Genomic DNA, 18,545 nt, shown 5'->3' on the forward strand with positions numbered 1-18,545 from the left:
CCAAATACACCTCTGCTGTCTTCAACCAGGATCTCAGCGATCACTGCCTCATTGCTTTTGTCCGTAATGGGTCTGGGGTCAAACGACCACCCCTCATCACTGTCAAACACTCTCTAAAACACTTCAGCGAGCAGGCCTTTCTAATCAACCTTGCCCGGGTATCCTGGAAGGATACTGACCTCATTCTGTCAGTAGAGGATGCCTGGTTATTCTTTAACTTCTTGGTGACATTGGGCAGTATTTTCATGTCCGGATGAAATGCATGCCCAAATCCAACTGCCTGCTACTCATCCCCAGAAGATAAGATATGCATATTATTAGTAGATGTGGATGGACAACACTATGAAGATTCTAAAACTGTTTGAATCATGTCTGTGAGTATAACAGAACATACAGTGCCTTGCGAAAGTATTCGGCCCCCTTGAACTTTGCGACCTTTTGCCACATTTCAGGCTTCAAACATAAAGATATAAAACTGTATTTTTTTGTGAAGAATCAACAACAAGTGGGACACAATCATGAAGTGGAACGACATTTATTGGATATTTCAAACTGAAAAATTGGGCGTGCAAAATTATTCAGCCCCTTTACTTTCAGTGCAGCAAACTCTCTCCAGAAGTTCAGTGAGGATCTCTGAATGATCTAATGTTGACCTAAATGACTAATGATGATAAATACAATCCACCTGTGTGTAATCAAGTCTCCGTATAAATGCACCTGCACTGTGATAGTCTCAGAGGTCCGTTAAAAGCGCAGAGAGCATCATGAAGAACAAGGAACACACCAGGCAGGTCCGAGATACTGTTGTGAAGAAGTTTAAAGCCGGATTAGGATACAAAAAGATTTCCCAAGCTTTAAACATCCCAAGGAGCACTGTGCAAGCGATAATATTGAAATGGAAGGAGTATCAGACCACTGAAAATCTACCAAGACCTGGCCGTCCCTCTAAACTTTCAGCTCATACAAGGAGAAGACTAATCAGAGATGCAGCCAAGAGGCCCATGATCACTCTGGATGAACTGCAGAGATCTACAGCTGAGGTGGGAGACTCTGTCCATAGGACAACAATCAGTCGTGTATTGCACAAATCTGGCCTTTATGGAAGAGTGGCAAGAAGAAAGCCATTTCTTAAAGATATCCATAAAAAGTGTTGTTTAAAGTTTGCCACAAGCCACCTGGGAGACACACCAAACGTGGAAGAAGGTGCTCTGGTCAGATGAAACCAAAATGTAACTTTTTGGCAACAATGCAAAACGTTATGTTTGGCGTAAAAGCAACACAGCTGAACACACCATCCCCACTGTCAAACATGGTGGTGGCAGCATCATGGTTTGGGCCTGCTTTTCTTCAGCAAGGACAGGGAAGATGGTTAAAATTGATGGGAAGATGGATGGAGCCAAATACAGGACCATTCTGGAAGAAAACCTGATGGAGTCTGCAAAAGACCTGAGACTGGGACAGAGATTTTTCTTCCAACAAGACAATGATCCAAAACATAAAGCAAAATCTACAATGGAATGGTTCAAAAATAAACATATCCAGGTGTTAGAATGGCCAAGTCAAAGTCCAGACCTGAATCCAATCGAGAATCTGTGGAAAGAACTGAAAACTGCTGTTCACAAATTCTCTCCATCCAACCTCACTGAGCTCGAGCTGTTTTGCAAGGAGGAATGGGAAAAAATGTCAGTCTCTCGATGTGCAAAACTGATAGAGACATACCCCAAGCGACTTACAGCTGTAATCGCAGCAAAAGGTGGCGCTACAAAGTATTAACTTAAGGGGGCTGAATAATTTTGCACACCCAATTTTTCAGTTTTTGATTTGTTAAAAAGGTTTGAAATATCCAATAAATGTCGTTCCACTTCATGATTGTGTCCCAAGTGTTGTTGATTCTTCACAAAAAAATACAGTTTTATATCTTTATGTTTGAAGCCTGAAATGTGGCAAAAGGTCGCAAAGTTCAAGGGGGCCGAATACTTTCGCAAGGCACTGTATGTAGCAGGCGAAACCCCGAGGTCACTCTTTTCAATGGGCTGTCATTGGGAACCCAGATTTCTAAGGGATCTTCTTGCAGGTCCTACCGCTTCCACTGGATGTCACCAGTCTTTAGAAATTGGTTGAGGTTTTTCCTTTGTGTAATGAAGAAGTGGCCCTGTTCAAAACAAGGGTCACTTCAAGTGTAGTGTTTGTTTGAGGCGCGTGACCAGAAAGGTAGCGTCAGTTTGTTTTCTTCCTGTATTGACCACAGATCATCCAGTCTTCAATTTGATCAATTATTTACTTTAAACTTACTTTTTTTAAATTTACTTTAACTTTACCTAAAGTTGTATTACTAAGTTGTTTGAAATGTTTTGGCAAAGTTTACAGGTAACTTTGGAGATATTTTGTAGTCACGTTGCGCAAGTTGGAACCGGTGTTTATCTGGATCAAATGCGCCAAATAAATTGACATTTTGGATATATATCGACAGAATTAATCGAACAAAAGGACCATTTGTGATGTTTATGGGACATATGGGGGTGCCAACAGAAGAAGCTCGTCAAAGGTAAGGCATGATTTATATTTTTATTTCTGCGTTTTGTGTTGGAGGTGCTACTCTCAGGTAATAGCATAGTTTGCTTTCACCGAAAAGCCTTTTTGAAATCTGATACGTTGGCTGGATTCACAACACGTGTAGCTTTAATTTGGTATCTTACATGTGTGATTTCATGAAAGTTAGATTTTTATAGTAATTTATTTGAATTTGGCGCACTGCATTTTCTCTGGCTTTTGGCCAGGTGGGACGCTAGTGTCCCACATATCCCAGAGAGGTTAAAAGTGCTTTCCTCACAATCTTAAATAAGCATGCCCCATTCATAAAATGTAGAACCAGGAACAGACATAGCCCCTGGTTCACTCCAGACCTGACTGTCCTTGACCAGCACAAACACATCCTGTGGCGTACTGCATTAACATCGAATAGCCCCCACAAAATGCAACTTTTTAGGGAAGTTAGGAACCAATATACACAGGCAGTTAGGAAAGCAAAGGCTAGCTTTTTCATACACTGTTTATGGACACTGTAAAGTCCATAGAGAATACGAGGACTTCCTCCCAGCTGTCCACTGCACTGAGGCTAGGAAACACTGTCACCACTGATAAATCAGAGACAATTGAGAACTTCAATAAGCATTTTTCTACGGCTGGCCATGCTTTCCACCTGGCTACCCCTACCCTGGTCAACAGCCCTGAACCCCCACAGCAACTTGCCCAAGCCTCCCTCATTTTTCCTTCACCCAAATTCAGATAGTTGATGTTCTGAAAGAACTGCAAAATCTGGATCCCTACAAATCAGCCGGGCTAGACAATCTGGACCCTCCTTTCTAAAATTATCTGCCAAAATTGTTGCAACCCCTATTACTAGCCTGTTTAACCTCTCTTTCGTATCGTCTGAGATCCTGCCGCGGTCATCCCCCTCTTCAAATGGAGAGACACTCTAGACCCAAACTGCTACAAATCTATATCTATCCTACCCTGCCTTGATAAGGTCTTCAAAAGAAAAGTTAACAAGCAGATCACCAACCATTTCAAATCCCACTGTACCTTCTCCGCTATGCAATCTGGTTTCCCGAGCTGGTCATGGGTGCACCTCTGCCACGCTCAAGGTCCTAAACGATATCATAACCGCCATCGATAAGAGACAATACTGTGCAGCTGTATTCATCGACCTGGCCAAGGCTTTCGACTCTCTCGGCAGACTCAACAGCCTTGGTTTCTCAAATGATTGCCTCGCCTGGTCCACCAACTACTTCTCAGATAGAGTTCAGTGTGTCAAATCGGAGGGCCTGTTGTCCGGACCTCTGGCAGTCTCTATGGGGGTGCCACAGGGTTCAATCCTCGGGCCGACTCTTTTCTCTGTATACATCAATGATGTCGCACTTGCTGCTGGTGACTCTCTGATACACCTCCAGCGCAGACGACACCATTCTGGAAACATCTGGCCCTTCTTTGGACACTGTGTTAACTAACCTCCAGATGAGCTTCAATGCCATACAACTCTCCTTCCGTGTCCTCCAACTGCTCTTAAATGCAAGTAAACCTAAATTAATGCTCTTCAACCGATCGCTGCCCACACCTGCCTGCCCGCCCAGCATCACTACTCTGGACAGTTCTGACGTAGAATATGTGGATAACTACAAATACCTAGGTGTCTGGTTAGACTGTAAACTCTCCTTCCAAACTCACATTAAACATCTCCAATCCAAAATTAAATCTAGAATCAGCTTCCTATTTCGCAACAAAGCATCCTTCACTCATGCTGCCAAACATACCCTCGTAAAACTGACTATCCTACCGATCCTTGACTTCGGCGATGTCATTTACAAAATAGCCTCCCACACTCTACTCAGCAAATTGGATGCAGTCTATCACAGTGCCATCCGTTTTTCCACCAAAGCCCCATACACTACCCACCATTGTGACCTGTATGCTTTCGTTGGCTGGCCCTCGCATCATATTCGTCGCTAAACCCACTGGCTAATGTTCATCTATAAGTCTCTGCTAGGTAAAGCCCCGCCTTATCTCAGCTCACTGGTCACCATAGCAGCACCCACCTGTAGCACTCGCTCCAGCAGGTATATTTCACTGGTCACCCCCAAAGCCAACTCCTCCTTTGGCCGCCTTTCCTTCCAGTTCTCTGCTGCCAATGACTGGAACGAACTGCAAAAATCACTGATGCTGGAGACTCATATCTCCCTTATTAGCTTTAAGCACCAGCTGTCAGAACAGCTCATAGATCACTGCACCTGTACATAGCCCACCTGTAATTAGCCCACCCAACTACCTCATCCCCATACTCTTATCGATTTTTATTTATTTTGCTCCTTTGCACCCCAGTATCTCTACTTGTACACTCATCTTCTGCACATCTATCACTCGTGTTTAATTGCTATATTGTAATTATTTTGCCACTATGGCCTATTTATTGCCTTACCTCCGTTATCCTACCTCATTTGCACACACTGTATATAGACTTTTTCTATTGTATTATTGCTGTCTATCCTACTCCATGTTGAAAGAAATTGCAAGTGTTCACACACCCCCTTTTATATGATGACCAATTGTGGTTACCACTATTTAAAATGAGCAAAAATGAGTAGTCATTATGTGTGGTTATCAAATGTCATATATATATATATACATATATATATATATATAACATGTAGATGTTTATACTTACAAACACTGATGACTTTATATTAAAGGTATTTCTAGATGGAACACTGATTAGGTTTGTTGAAAAAGTTTGTTAGTTGTACTTAGTCAATTGAAAAAGTGATTAAAGTTGAGAAAAAACAGTCTTTTTGATTATCTGTTTTGAGTTTTGTACTAAGAGTTGTGAAATGTTACCTCATACTTGTGAAAATAGTACCAAAGCCATACAAAAACTGTAAAAAATGTGTTTTACTCAAACGACTTTCCATAACACAGTATTTATTTACACAGTATTTATACACATATTAGGTTTCTTCATAAACACATACTTTTTACAATGTAGAACCAACGACTGAAATGTTTAATATGTTTTGTCTTCATTTATCCTCATTTAATGAAGATAACTACCTTCCTCTTCCTCCCTGGATGAGCCACCTCTGAACACTATCTTCATTATTGGGTTTCTCCATCAACACATAACATGTTGTTATTACGACTGACTGCTTGATGTACAGACGTACTGATTGATGTACAGACATACTGCTTGATGTACAGACGTACTGCTTGATGTACAGTGGGGAGAACAAGTATTTGATACACTGCCGATTTTGCAGGTTTTCCCACTTATGCAGATTAATTACTTAAAAATCATACAATGTGATTTTCTGGATTTTTGTATTAGATTCCATCTCTCACAGTTGAAGTGTACCTATGATAAAAATGACAGACCTCTACATACTTTGTAAGTAGGAAAATCTGCAAAATCAGCAGTGTATCAAATACTTGTTCTCCCCACTGTATAGACGTACTGACTGATGTATAGACGTACTGATCGATGTATAGACATACTGATTGATGTACAGACGTACTGCTTGATGCTTAGACGTACTGATTGATGTATAGACCTACTGCTTGATGTATAGACTTACTGCTTGATGTATAGACTTACTGATTGATGTTTAGACTTACCGATTGATATATAGACTTACTGAATTATATATACTTACTGGTTGAGGAATGCAAACAGATATCTCATGACGATGATGACGGGGTGAGAAAGAGTTACAACGATCTGCTGAAGGTGATGAGCTCTCTCTGCACCAGAGTCTAGTTCTGAGAGATAGAGAAAGGGGGTAGAGAGACAGAGGGATACAATCATTTCGATGTATACAATATGAAATGTATATCTTTTGTCCTCGTCTTGTCGTGTCCTGTATATATATATATTTACAACTTTTTTCACATACATTTTATTTTTATTTTCCATCAACTCATCTTCAAAACACTCTCCTGCAACCCGCCTCACCAATTTATATTTATAAAAAAGTATTATTTACCTCAGATCTGTAATCCTCCAAGAAGCTAGCCAGAAACTCCAAGAAGCTAGCCAGAAACTAGCCAGAAGCTAGCCAGGAGCTAGCCCAGAAGCTAATCCAGAAGCTAATCAGAAGCTAGTTAGCTTCTTTACTGGCAAATCGTTAGTATTCAGCTAACCACGGTTTGTGGTCATCAGCTATCCTTTAGCTCGAAAATCTATCGAAAATCTATTGCCAGTTTTGTACGGCGCATGGCGGCTCGGAACGGAACATACCGGACCAATTTTTCTCTCCATGTCCCTGGATTTCAACTGCTCTCTGGACATTCATACCCGGATCTCACAGCTAGCTAGCTGCTATCCGTGTGACAATCGGATTTCGTCGATTCCGGAGCAAACATCAATTATTCCGGTGCTAGCCAGCTCCGTCAATCACTCCTGAGTTCCATCATTCACTCCTGGGCTGCAGTCACCTATCCGGACCCGTTTTACTGCCTACGCGGAGCCCCACCGGGCCTTCACAACTGGACTGCCGACGTTATCTACCTGAAGGAGATCCGGCTGGCTCCTCCGTCGCGACGTTACCTGAACGCCCATCTGCGGCCCGCTAACCGTTAGCTGTCTTACCGGCTGCTATCTGAATAGACAATCGGACAATTTATTTATTTTTATTATTATTATGTTTTCTTCTCGGGCCTCTATAACTATATCTATTGTTCTTATTTTTGTTGTTGTTGTGCGATTTGGATTAATCCCCTCTACCACACGGAACCCCACTAATCTACTGACCGAACGCAAGAGGTGGCTAAAAACATACCTCCATCCTATGCTAGCTTGCTACCGATGGCCTGGCTAGCTGTCTAAATCGCCGTGACCCTCAACCAACCTCTCCACTCACTGGACCCTTTTGATCACTCGACTAAGCATGCCTCTCCTTAATGTCAATATGTCTTGTCCATTGCTGTTCTGGTTAGTGTTTATTGGCTTATTTCACTGTAGAGCCTCTAGTCCTGCTCACTATACCTTATCCAACCTATTAGTTCCACCACCCACACATGCAATGACATCTCCTGGTTTCAATGATGTTTCTAGAGACAATATCTCTCTCTTCATCACTCAATACCTAGGTTTACCTCCACTGTATTCACATCCTACCTTACCTTTGTCTGTACATTATACCTTGATGCTATTTTATCGCCCCCAGAAACCTCCTTTTACTCTCTGTTCCAGACGTTCTAGACGACCAATTCTTATTGTTTTTAGCCGCACCCTTATTCTACTCCTCCTATGTTCCTCTGGCGATGTAGAGGTGAATCCAGGCCCTGCAGTGCCTAGCTCCACTCCTATTCCCCAGGCGCTCTCTTTTGACGACTTCTGTAACCGTAATAGCCTTGGTTTCATGCATGTTAACATTAGAAGCCTCCTCCCTAAGTTTGTTCTATTCACTGCTTTAGCACACTCTGCCAAACCGGATGTTCTAGCTGTGTCTGAATCCTGGCTTAGGAAGACCACCAAAAATTCAGACATTTTAATTCCAAACTACAACATTTTCAGACAAGATAGAACTGCCAAAGGGGGCGGTGTTGCAATCTACTGCAAAGATAGCCTGCAGAGTTCTGTCCTACTATCCAGGTCTGTACCCAAACAATTTGAACTTCTACTTTTAAAAATCCACCTCTCTAAAAACAAGTCTCTCACCGTTGCCGCCTGCTATAGACCACCCTCTGCCCCCAGCTGTGCTCTGGACACCATATGTGAACTGATTGCCCCCCATCTATCTTCAGAGCTCGTGCTGCTAGGCGACCTAAAATGGAACATGCTTAACACCCCAGCCATCCTTCAATCTAAACTTGATGCCCTCAATCTCACACAAATTATCAATGAACCTACCAGGTACCTCCCCAAAGCCTTAAACACGGGCACCCTCATAGATATCATCCTAACCAACTTCCCCTCTAAATACACCTCTGCTGTCTTCAACCAAGATCTCAGCGATCACTGCCTCATTGCCTGCATCCGTAATGGGTCAGCGGTTAAACGACCTCCTCTCATCACTGTAAAACGCTCCCTGAAACACTTCAGCGAGCAGGCCTTTCTAATCGACCTGGCCGGGGTATCCTGGAAGGATATTGACCTCATCCCGTCAGTAGAGGATGCCTGGATATTTTTTTTAAATGCCTTCCTAACCATCTTAAATAAACATGCCCCATTCAAGAAATTTAGAACCAGGAACAGATATAGCCCTTGGTTCTCCCCAGACCTGACTGCCCTTAACCAACACAAAAACATCCTATGGCGTTCTGCATTAGCATCGCACAGCCCCCGTGATATGCAGCTGTTCAGGGAAGCTAGAAACCATTATACACAGGCAGTTAGAAAAGCCAAGGCTAGCTTTTTCAAGCAGAAATTTGCTTCTTGCAACACTAACTCAAAAAAGTTCTGGGACACTGTAAAGTCCATGGAGAATAAGAACACCTCCTCCCAGCTGCCCACTGCACTGAAGATAGGAAACACTGTCACCACTGATAAATCCACCATAATTGAACATTTCAACAAGCATTTTTCTACTGCTGGCCATGCTTTCCACCTGGCTACTCCTACCCCTGTCAACAGCACTGCACCCCAACAGCAACTCGCCCAAGCCTTCCCCATTTCTCCTTCTCCCAAATCCATTCAGCTGATGTTCTGAAAGAACTGCAAAATCTGGACCCCTACAAATCAGCCGGACTAGACAATCTGGACCCTTTCTTTCTAAAATTATCTGCCGAAATTGTTGCCACCCCTATTACTAGCCTGTTCAACCTCTCTTTCGTGTCGTCTGAGATTCCCAAAGATTGGAAAGCAGCTGCGGTCATCCCCCTCTTCAAAGGGGGGGACACTCTTGACCCAAACTGCTACAGACCTATATCTATCCTACCATGCCTTTCTAAGGTCTTCGAAAGCCAAGTCAACAAACAGATTACCGACCATTTCGAATCTCACCATACCTTCTCTGCTATGCAATCTGGTTTCAGAGCTGGTCATGGGTGCACCTCAGCCACGCTCAAGGTCCTAAACGATATCTTAACCGCCATCGATAAGAAACATTACTGTGCAGCCGTATTCATTGATCTGGCCAAGGCTTTCGACTCTGTCAATCACCACATCCTCATCGGCAGACTCAACAGCCTTGGTTTCTCAAATGATTGCCTCGCCTGGTTCACCAACTACTTCTCTGATGAGTTCAGTGTGTCAAATCGGATGGTCTGTTGTCCGGACCTCTGGCAGTCTCTATGGGGGTGCCACAGGGTTCAATTCTTGGAACGACTCTCTTCTCTGTATACATCAATGAGGTCGCTCTTGCTGCTGGTGAGTCTCTGATCCACCTCTACGCAGACGACACCATTCTGTATACTTCCGGCCCTTCTTTGGACACTGTGTTAACAACCCTCCAGGCAAGCTTCAATGCCATACAACTCTCCTTCCGTGGCCTCCAATTGCTCTTAAATACAAGTAAAACTAAATGCATGCTCTTCAACCGATCGCTACCTGCACCTACCCGCCTGTCCAACATCACTACTCTGGACGGCTCTGACTTAGAATACGTGGACAACTACAAATACTTAGGTGTCTGGTTAGACTGTAAACTCTCCTTCCAGACCCATATCAAACATCTCCAATCCAAAGTTAAATCTAGAATTGGCTTCCTATTTCGCAACAAAGCATCCTTCACTCATGCTGCCAAACATACCCTTGTAAAACTGACCATCCTACCAATCCTCGACTTTGGCGATGTCATTTACAAAATAGCCTCCAATACCCTACTCAACAAATTGGATGCAGTCTATCACAGTGCAATCCGTTTTGTCACCAAAGCCCCATATACTACCCACCATTGCGACCTGTACGCTCTCGTTGGCTGGCCCTCGCTTCATACTCGTCGCCAAACCCACTGGCTCCATGTCATCTACAAGACCCTGCTAGGTAAAGTCCCCCCTTATCTCAGCTCGCTGGTCACCATAGCATCTCCCACCTGTAGCACACGCTCCAGCAGGTATATCTCTCTAGTTACCCCCAAAACCAATTATTTCTTTGGCCGCCTCTCTTTCCAGTTCTCTGCTGCCAATGACTGGAACGAACTACAAAAATCTGAAAATCTGAATCTGAATCTGAAACTGGAAACACTTATCTCCCTCACTAGCTTTAAGCACCAACTGTCAGAGCAGCTCACAGATTACTGCACCTGTACATAGCCCACCTATAATTTAGCCCAAACAACTACCTCTTTCCCTTTTTACTCCATGTGTAACTCTGTGTCGTTGTATCTGTCGAACTGCTTTGCTTTATCTTGGCCAGGTCGCAATTGTAAATGAGAACTTGTTCTCAACTTGCCTACCTGGTTAAATAAAGGTAAAATAAAAAAAGTAAAAAAAATATCTACTTTACGATAGTAAACATATTTACTATATAAATCCAATCAATTATTAAATAAATTACTATCTAAACCATGAGTGGGCAAACTACAGAGGTTTAAGTAAAAAAAACATTTTGTTGGGGGTTAGAAAACTCTCCAGGCCACTCTTGAACGTCTACAACCAAATAGAAAGCATGTAGAAATGATAATGGACCTGTATATTTTACAATAACTGCCCTTTTTCTGGCATGCAAATCGATTTTGACATACGAATCAGTCCCCCAAAAATCTGGACGGCCCTCTGCTGAATTTTTAAATCCCGATCTGGCCCTTGAGCCAAAAAGTGTTCCCATCCTGATCTAAATCCTGCATCCGCCCCAGTGGAGTACAGTAGTCTGATGGTTGCTATGAGGTCATAGTACATCAGTAGTACTTACTGATGGTAGACATGAGGTCGAGGAAGTGTTCCTTGGGGAACAGGGGGTACTCCAGCCCCCTAAAGTACAGCTTCAGAACTCCTGCCACCGCCATGATGTCATGGTCACTCTGGTCGTTGACCAATGGGTCCTCACCTAGGGGCATCACATGATATGGTACAGAGTCACACAATCTGTCAATCATCCAGTCACACTGCTTTAATCTTGTTGAATCTATATAACCCAAGTCATGCTGAAAAAGTACATCTGTAAAATTGTGAGTGTGTAAGCTTGTAAGAACACAGTCAGCTGTCATTTAATACAATATAACACCTCATTAACTAGTCTATAGGAAAACATTTGCCTAAGCTTTCTCTATAAACATATTAGTTAGCCGACAAAAATAATGAAGATATATTTGTACGTTTGTCACTACAGTATTTTCATCCAACTATAGCATTCCTGTTAAGAATGTGGCAACTACTGCTGCTGTATATCTCAAATAGCTTGTCCATGACAGTGCCATACATGACCAATGTGCTCTCTATGTATCTGTCTGCACTTTACAGTCCTAGAGCGAAGGTCTGTGGCAGCCGTGCTGGGGCCTCACTGGGACCGACCTCTCTCAAATGAATTTTTTATATCGTTGACTTCGACCTGGGAGCCGGGAATCCTGAATATGCCTTGCTGCTGAAGGCCTGTTGGAGCAGAGCACCCCAAGTCAGCATTAAGACGGAAACATATCCGGCAAACACACACGCAGGCAGGAACGCATACAGAGACACACAGACATGGACACACACAAACACACACTAAACTGAAACTTGAGTGTAGTATATCCACAGCCCAAACATCAGAAACATATTCTGTCTGTCCACTACATGGTAGTTTCAATATTCAATATTCCAATATGAGAAACTACATCACAGAGATCCAAAATGGAGGCTATACAGTAGTATATTCAACTACATGGACTACATACAGTAACTATCAATTAATTCCTGTGTTCCTCTTACCGTATAGATTGATGTAGCGGACACAGCTCTCAACCACCACTGGTATAGCCTGCCCTGAGTCCTAACAGAGAGGCAGAGAGAGAGAGGCAGAGAGAGAGAGAGAGATTGAGAGAGAGGGTTTGAGAGGGAGGGAGAGGGAGGGTTTTAGAGGTATGGAGAGAGAGGGATTGAGAGGGAGGGATTGAGAGGGATAGGGAGGGAGAGGTAAGGTAAGGTGACTCAACAGGTTATGAGAGTGAACAAAGCACATTAATAAATGAATTATCTGTCTAGGTACACAGAATGAATTATGTATAATCATGGCAACTACCATAGAGATACAATATGATTGTGTTCTCTTTAATTCTGTGTAAAATGAGTCTATTAACCAACTAATTGCATGAATAATGAACAAAGATAAGTACATTATCATATAACCATTTCATAAGACCATTTACATAATTTAAATATTAACTGAGAGACTTTCAACTCTCTGACTGAGCAAGCACATATGGTCCACAGAGGTGTGATTGTGGTGTTCTTCTGATACCCTCTGTTTCCTCACAAGGTTACCACCATACTCATAAAGACACTATACACTAAGTGTACAAAACATTAGGAACACCTTCTCTTTCCATGACAGATTGACCAGGTGAATCCAGGTGAAAGCTATGATCCCTTATTGATGTCACTTCAAATCAGTGTAGATGAAGGGGAGGAGACCGGCTAAATTAGGATTTTTAAGCCTTGACACAACTGAGACATGGATTGTATATGTGTGCCATTCAAAGGGTGAATGGGCAAGACAAAATATTGAAGTGCCTTTGAACGGGATATGGAAGTAGGTGGTAGGTGCAGCAGTATGAAAGTCAAGAAATGCAGCGCCGCTGGGTTTTTCAAGCTAAACAGTTTCCAGTGTGTATCAAGAGTGGTCTACCACCCAAAGACACAACTGTGGGAAACATTGGTCCACCATCCCCGTGGAACGCTTTTAACACCTTGAAGAGTCCATGCCTCAACAGACTGAGTCTGTTCTGAGGGCAAAAGGAGGGAGTGAAACTCAATATTAACAAGGTGTTCCTAATGTTCTGTACAGTCAGTGTATATTCATATATACCGTACCAGTCAAAAGAATGGACACACCTACTAATTTAAGTGTTTTTTTTTTTTTTTTTACTATTTTTTACATTGCAGAATAATAGTGAAGACATAAAAACTATGAAATAACACATGGAATAATGTAGTAACCATAAAAGTGTTAAACAAAAATACAAAATATATTTTATATTTGAAATTCTTCAAAGTAGCCACCCTTTGCCTTGATGACAGCTTTGCACACTATTGGCATTCCCTTAACCAGCTTCACCTGGAATGCTTTTCCAACAGTCTTGAAGGAGTTCCGACATACAGTGCCTTGCGAAAGTATTCGGCCCCCTTGAACTTTGCGACCTTTTGCCACATTTCCGGCTTCAAACATAAAGATATAAAACTGTATTTTTTTGTGAAGAATCAACAACAAGTGGGACACAATCATGAAGTGGAACGACATTTATTGGATATTTCAAACTTTTTTAACAAATCAAAAACTGAAAAATTGGGCGTGCAAAATTATTCAGCCCCTTTACTTTCAGTGCAGCAAACTCTCTCCAGAAGTTCAGTGAGGATCTCTGAATGATCCAATGTTGACCTAAATGACTAATGATGATAAATACAATCCACCTGTGTGTAATCAAGTCTCCGTATAAATGCACCTGCACTGTGATAGTCTCAGAGGTCCGTTAAAAGCGCAGAGAGCATCATGAAGAACAAGGAACACACCAGGCAGGTCCGAGATACTGTTGTGGAGAAGTTTAAAGCCGGATTTGGATAAAAAAGATTTCCCAAGCTTTAAACATCCCAAGGAGCACTGTGCAAGCGATAATATTGAAATGGAAGGAGTATCAGACCACTGCAAATCTACCAAGACCTGGCCGTCCCTCTAAACTTTCAGCTCATACAAGGAGAAGACTGAAGAAGAAGTTTGGGCCTGCTTTTCTTCAGCAGGGACAGGGAAGATGGTTAAAATTGATGGGAAGATGGATGGAGCCAAATACAGGACCATTCTGGAAGAAAACCTGATGAAGTCTGCAAAAGACCTGAGACTGGGACGGAGATTTGTCTTCCAACAAGACAATGATCCAAAACATAAGGCAAAATCTACAATGGAATGGTTCAAAAATAAACATATCCAGGTGTTAGAATGGCCAAGTCAAAGTCCAGACCTGAATCCAATCGAGAATCTGTGGAAAGAACTGAAAACTGCTGTTCACAAATGCTCTCCATCCAACCTCACTGAGCTCGATCTGTTTTGCAAGGAGGATTGGGAAAAAATTTCAGTCTCTCGATGTGCAAAACTGATAGAGACATACCCCAAGCGACTTACAGCTGTAATCGCAGCAAAAGGTGGCGCTACAAAGTATTAACTTAAGGGGGCTGAATAAATTGTGCACGGCCAATTTTTCAGTTTTTGATTTGTTAAAAAAGTTTGAAATATCCAATAAATGTCGTTCCACTTCATGATTGTGTCCCACTTGTTGTTGATTTGTCACAAAAAAATACAGTTTTATATCTTTATGTTTGAAGCCTGAAATGTGGCAAAAGGTCGCAAAGTTCAAGGGGGCCGAATACTTTCGCAAGGCACTGTATGCTGAGCACTTGTTGGCTGCTTTTCCTTCACTCTGCGGCCCAACTCATCCCAAACCAGAGGTTGGGTGATTGTGGAGCCCAGGTCAGCTGATGCAGCTCTCCATCACTCTCCTTCTTGGTCAAATAGCCCTTATACAGCCTGGAGGTGTGTTTTGGGTCATTGTCCTGTTGAAAAACAAATCATAGTCCCACTAAGTGCAAACCAGATGGGCTGGCGTATCGCTGTAGAATGCTGTGGTAGCCATGCTGGTTAAGTGTGCCTAGAATTCAAAATAAATTACTGACAGTGTCACCAGCAATGCACCATCACACCTCCTCCTCCATGCTTCACGGTTGGAAGCACACATGCGGTTATCATCCGTTCACCTACTCTGCGTCTCACAAAGACATGGCGGTTGGAACCAAAAATCTGAAATTTGGACTCATCAGACCAAAGGACATATTTCCACCGGTCTAATGTCCATTGCTTGTGTTTCTTGGCCAAAGTATATCTCTTATCCTCTGCAGCAGGGGTAACTCTGGATCATCTTTTCCTGTGGCGGTCCTCATGAAAGACAGTTTCATCATAGCCCTTGATGGTTTTTGCGACTACAAGTTCATGAGATTTTCCAGATTGACTGACCTACATGTCTTATAGTAATGATGGACTGTCATTTCTCTTTGCTTATTTGAGCTGTTCTTGCTATAATATGGACTTGGTCTTGTACCAAATAGGCCTATCTTATGTATACCACCCCTACCTTGTCACAACACAACTGATTGGCTCAAATGCATTAAGAAGGGAATACATTCCACAAATTAACTTTTAACAAGGCACACCTGTTAATTGAAATTAATTCCAGGTGACTACCTCATGGAGCTGGTTGAGAGAATGCCAAGAGTGTGCAAAGCTGTCATTAAGGCAAAGGGTGGCTACACTGAAGAATCTCAAATATAACATATATTTAGAATTGTTTAACCCCTTTTGTGGTTACTACATGATTCCATATGTGTTATTTCATAGTTGTGATGTCTTCACTATTATTTTACAATGTAGAAAATAGTAAAAAATAAAGAAAAACCCTGCAATGAGTAGATGTGTCCAAACTTTTGACTGGTACTGTACATTATTCATTGGTTATCACGTGATAAAGGACAGAGGGACCAAGCAGGCAGAGAGATGTTGTTTAGTTAGTGTGCACATACCACTAGAGGTTGACCGATTAATCGGAATGGCCGATTAATTAGGGCCGATTTCAAGTTTTCATAACAATCGGAAATCAGTATTTTTGGACACCGATTTAGCAGATTTTTTAAAATTTGTTTAATTTTTTAATTTTTTTTATTTTTATCTTTATTTAACTAGGCAAGTCAGTTAAGAACACATTCTGATTTCAATGCGGCCTAGGAACGGTGGGTTAACTGCCTGTTCAGGGGCAGAACGACAGATTTTCACCTTGTCAGCTCGGGGGATCCAATCTTGCAACCTTACAGTTAACTAGTCCAACGCAATAACGACCTGCCTCTCTCTCATTGCACTCCAGAAGGAGACTGACTGCCTGTTACACGAATGCAGTAAGCCAAGGTAAGTTGCTAGCTAGCATTAAACTTATCTTATAAAAAACAACCAATCATAATCACTAGATATTATCTAGCGTGTCCTGTGTTGCGTATAATCTGACTGAGCATACAAGCATTCAAGTATCTAAATATCTGACTGAGCGGTGGTAGGCAGAAGCAGGCGCGTAAACATTCATTCAAACAGCACTTTAGTGTGTTTTGCCAGCAGCTCTTCGTGGGTCAAGCATTGCGCTGTTTATGACTTCAAGCCTATCAGCTCCCGAGATGAGGCTGGTGTAACCCGAAGTGAAATGGCTAGATAGTTAGCGCGCTAATAGCGTTTCAAATGTCACTCGCTCTGAGCCTTGGGGTGGTTGTTTCCCTTGCTCTGCATGGGTACCGCTGCTTCTAGGGTGGCTGTTGTCGTTGTGTTCCTGGTTCTAGCCCAGGGAGGAGCGAGGAGAGGAACGGAAGCTATACTGTTACACTGGCAATACTAAAGTGCCCATAAGAACATCCAATAGTCAAAGGTTAATGAAATACAAATGGTATAGAGGGAAATAGTCCTATAATTCCCATAATAACTACAACCTAAAGCGTCTTACCTGGGAATATTGAAGACTCATGTTAAAAGGAACCACCAGCTTTCATATGTTCTCATGTTCTGAGCAAGGAACTTAAACGTTAGCTTCCTTACATTGCACATATTGCACTTTTACTTTCTTCTCCAACACTTTGTTTTTGCATTAGTTAAACCAAATTGAACATGTTTCATTATTTATTTGAGGCTAAATTGATTTTATTGATGTATTATATTAAGTTAAAATATGTGTTCATTCAGTATTGTTGTAATTGACATTATTACAAATACATTTTTAATGTTTAATAATTTTTTTAATCGGCCGATTAAACGGCAACGGCTTTTTTGGTCCTCCAATAATCGGTATCGGCGTTGAAAAATCATAATCGGTCGACCTCTACATACAACCCAAACATATTCACCCCTCGCCTGATTCTTAGATCTGTTGGTGCTGTCTTACCAACTCCTATTGCCATTGGCATTGGCAGAAAGCACAAACACATCTGGGACCAGGCTACTCATCCCTTCTATGACAGAATAACCAGAATACCTGGCTGCGGGTTCGGGTATTCCGTCTTCCCCTGGGGCAGGCAGAAAGCAGTGGCAGCAGCAGGATGAACAGAACAGAGAGGAAGAGAGGCAAGAAGAACCACAATAAGGTTAGAGAAGCAAAGGGAAACAGATAGGACCTCTAGAGGGAGGGGGTAAGAGGTCAAGCCTGAGAGAAGGATTGGGGAGGCCCGACAGGAGAGACCCAAGCTTGGGTAGGATGGGGCTGGGGGGAGGGGAGGGTTGGGGGTTCTGGTGAAGGCAAGGACGATGGGCCTGGGACTGTGGACAAGTGGCAAGAGAGGCTCAGATTTTACACCGTGGTTGACTGGGGCAATTTTATTGTCTCTGAGAATACACCTGAGATGTCACTTGGAGGCACTAGGACCATGACAGTCTGACACTAACAGCCCCAGTGGACTCCACTGATGTGTACACACTATCTGTCAGTGTGCCAATGTTGGATCCTGACTTATGCAGAGGAAACGGCCCTGTGTGTTTATTTCCATAGCCTGACATGTTTAGTCCTGGGCCAACTGGCCTGTCACCAAAATGTGTTTAATGTCTAGAGTTCAGGGTTCAGGTGCTATAACATGGGCATTAATGTCATAAGCAAACCCCACGCGACCAGAGTCTGACTACATTTGATACATAAACAACCTTGAAACTTAGCTTTGTGGAATTTACTCTTCTCCAGACCAGAGAGACAAACACCACCTTTCCTAGCTGTCAAGCCAATGGACTGCGCAGTCAGACAAATCCCTATAGGAATGAATAGAGAGGAATCTCCGTTGTTTAGTCTATTTATTTAAACAGTTGTTGTGCCCAGCACAGGGCCATGAAAGAAGGGAAGTCAGTGAGCTAAGCTGAAGTTGGAGTA

At 42.5% G+C, this 18,545-nt stretch overlaps 1 protein-coding gene across 8 annotated transcripts in view; it reads right to left on the reverse strand.

Annotated features, from left to right (window-relative positions):
• Nucleotides 1-18,545, reverse strand: part of LOC110528336 (SLIT-ROBO Rho GTPase-activating protein 3) — an 89,375-nt gene that overhangs the window by 12,817 nt on the left and 58,013 nt on the right. For 5 of the 8 annotated variants that reach the window (XM_021610328.3, XM_021610326.3, XM_090241672.1 and 2 more), the window contains 4 exons: nucleotides 12,334-12,394; nucleotides 11,938-12,015; nucleotides 11,339-11,473; nucleotides 6,201-6,306 (listed from right to left, as the gene is read on the reverse strand). In XM_021610328.3, the coding sequence (XP_021466003.2) occupies nucleotides 6,201-6,306; nucleotides 11,339-11,473; nucleotides 11,938-12,015; nucleotides 12,334-12,394 (380 nt within the window). Of the gene's footprint in view, nucleotides 1-6,200; nucleotides 6,307-11,338; nucleotides 11,474-11,937; nucleotides 12,016-12,333; nucleotides 12,395-17,666; nucleotides 17,698-18,545 lie in introns of all 8 variants that reach the window. The other 3 variants (XM_021610330.3, XM_090241673.1, XM_090241675.1) reach the window with 1 other exon arrangement.

Source organism: Oncorhynchus mykiss, chromosome 7 (genome assembly GCF_057628025.1).
Source record: "Oncorhynchus mykiss isolate SJ-2025 chromosome 7, ASM5762802v1, whole genome shotgun sequence".
Lineage (NCBI taxonomy): Eukaryota > Metazoa > Chordata > Actinopteri > Salmoniformes > Salmonidae > Oncorhynchus > Oncorhynchus mykiss.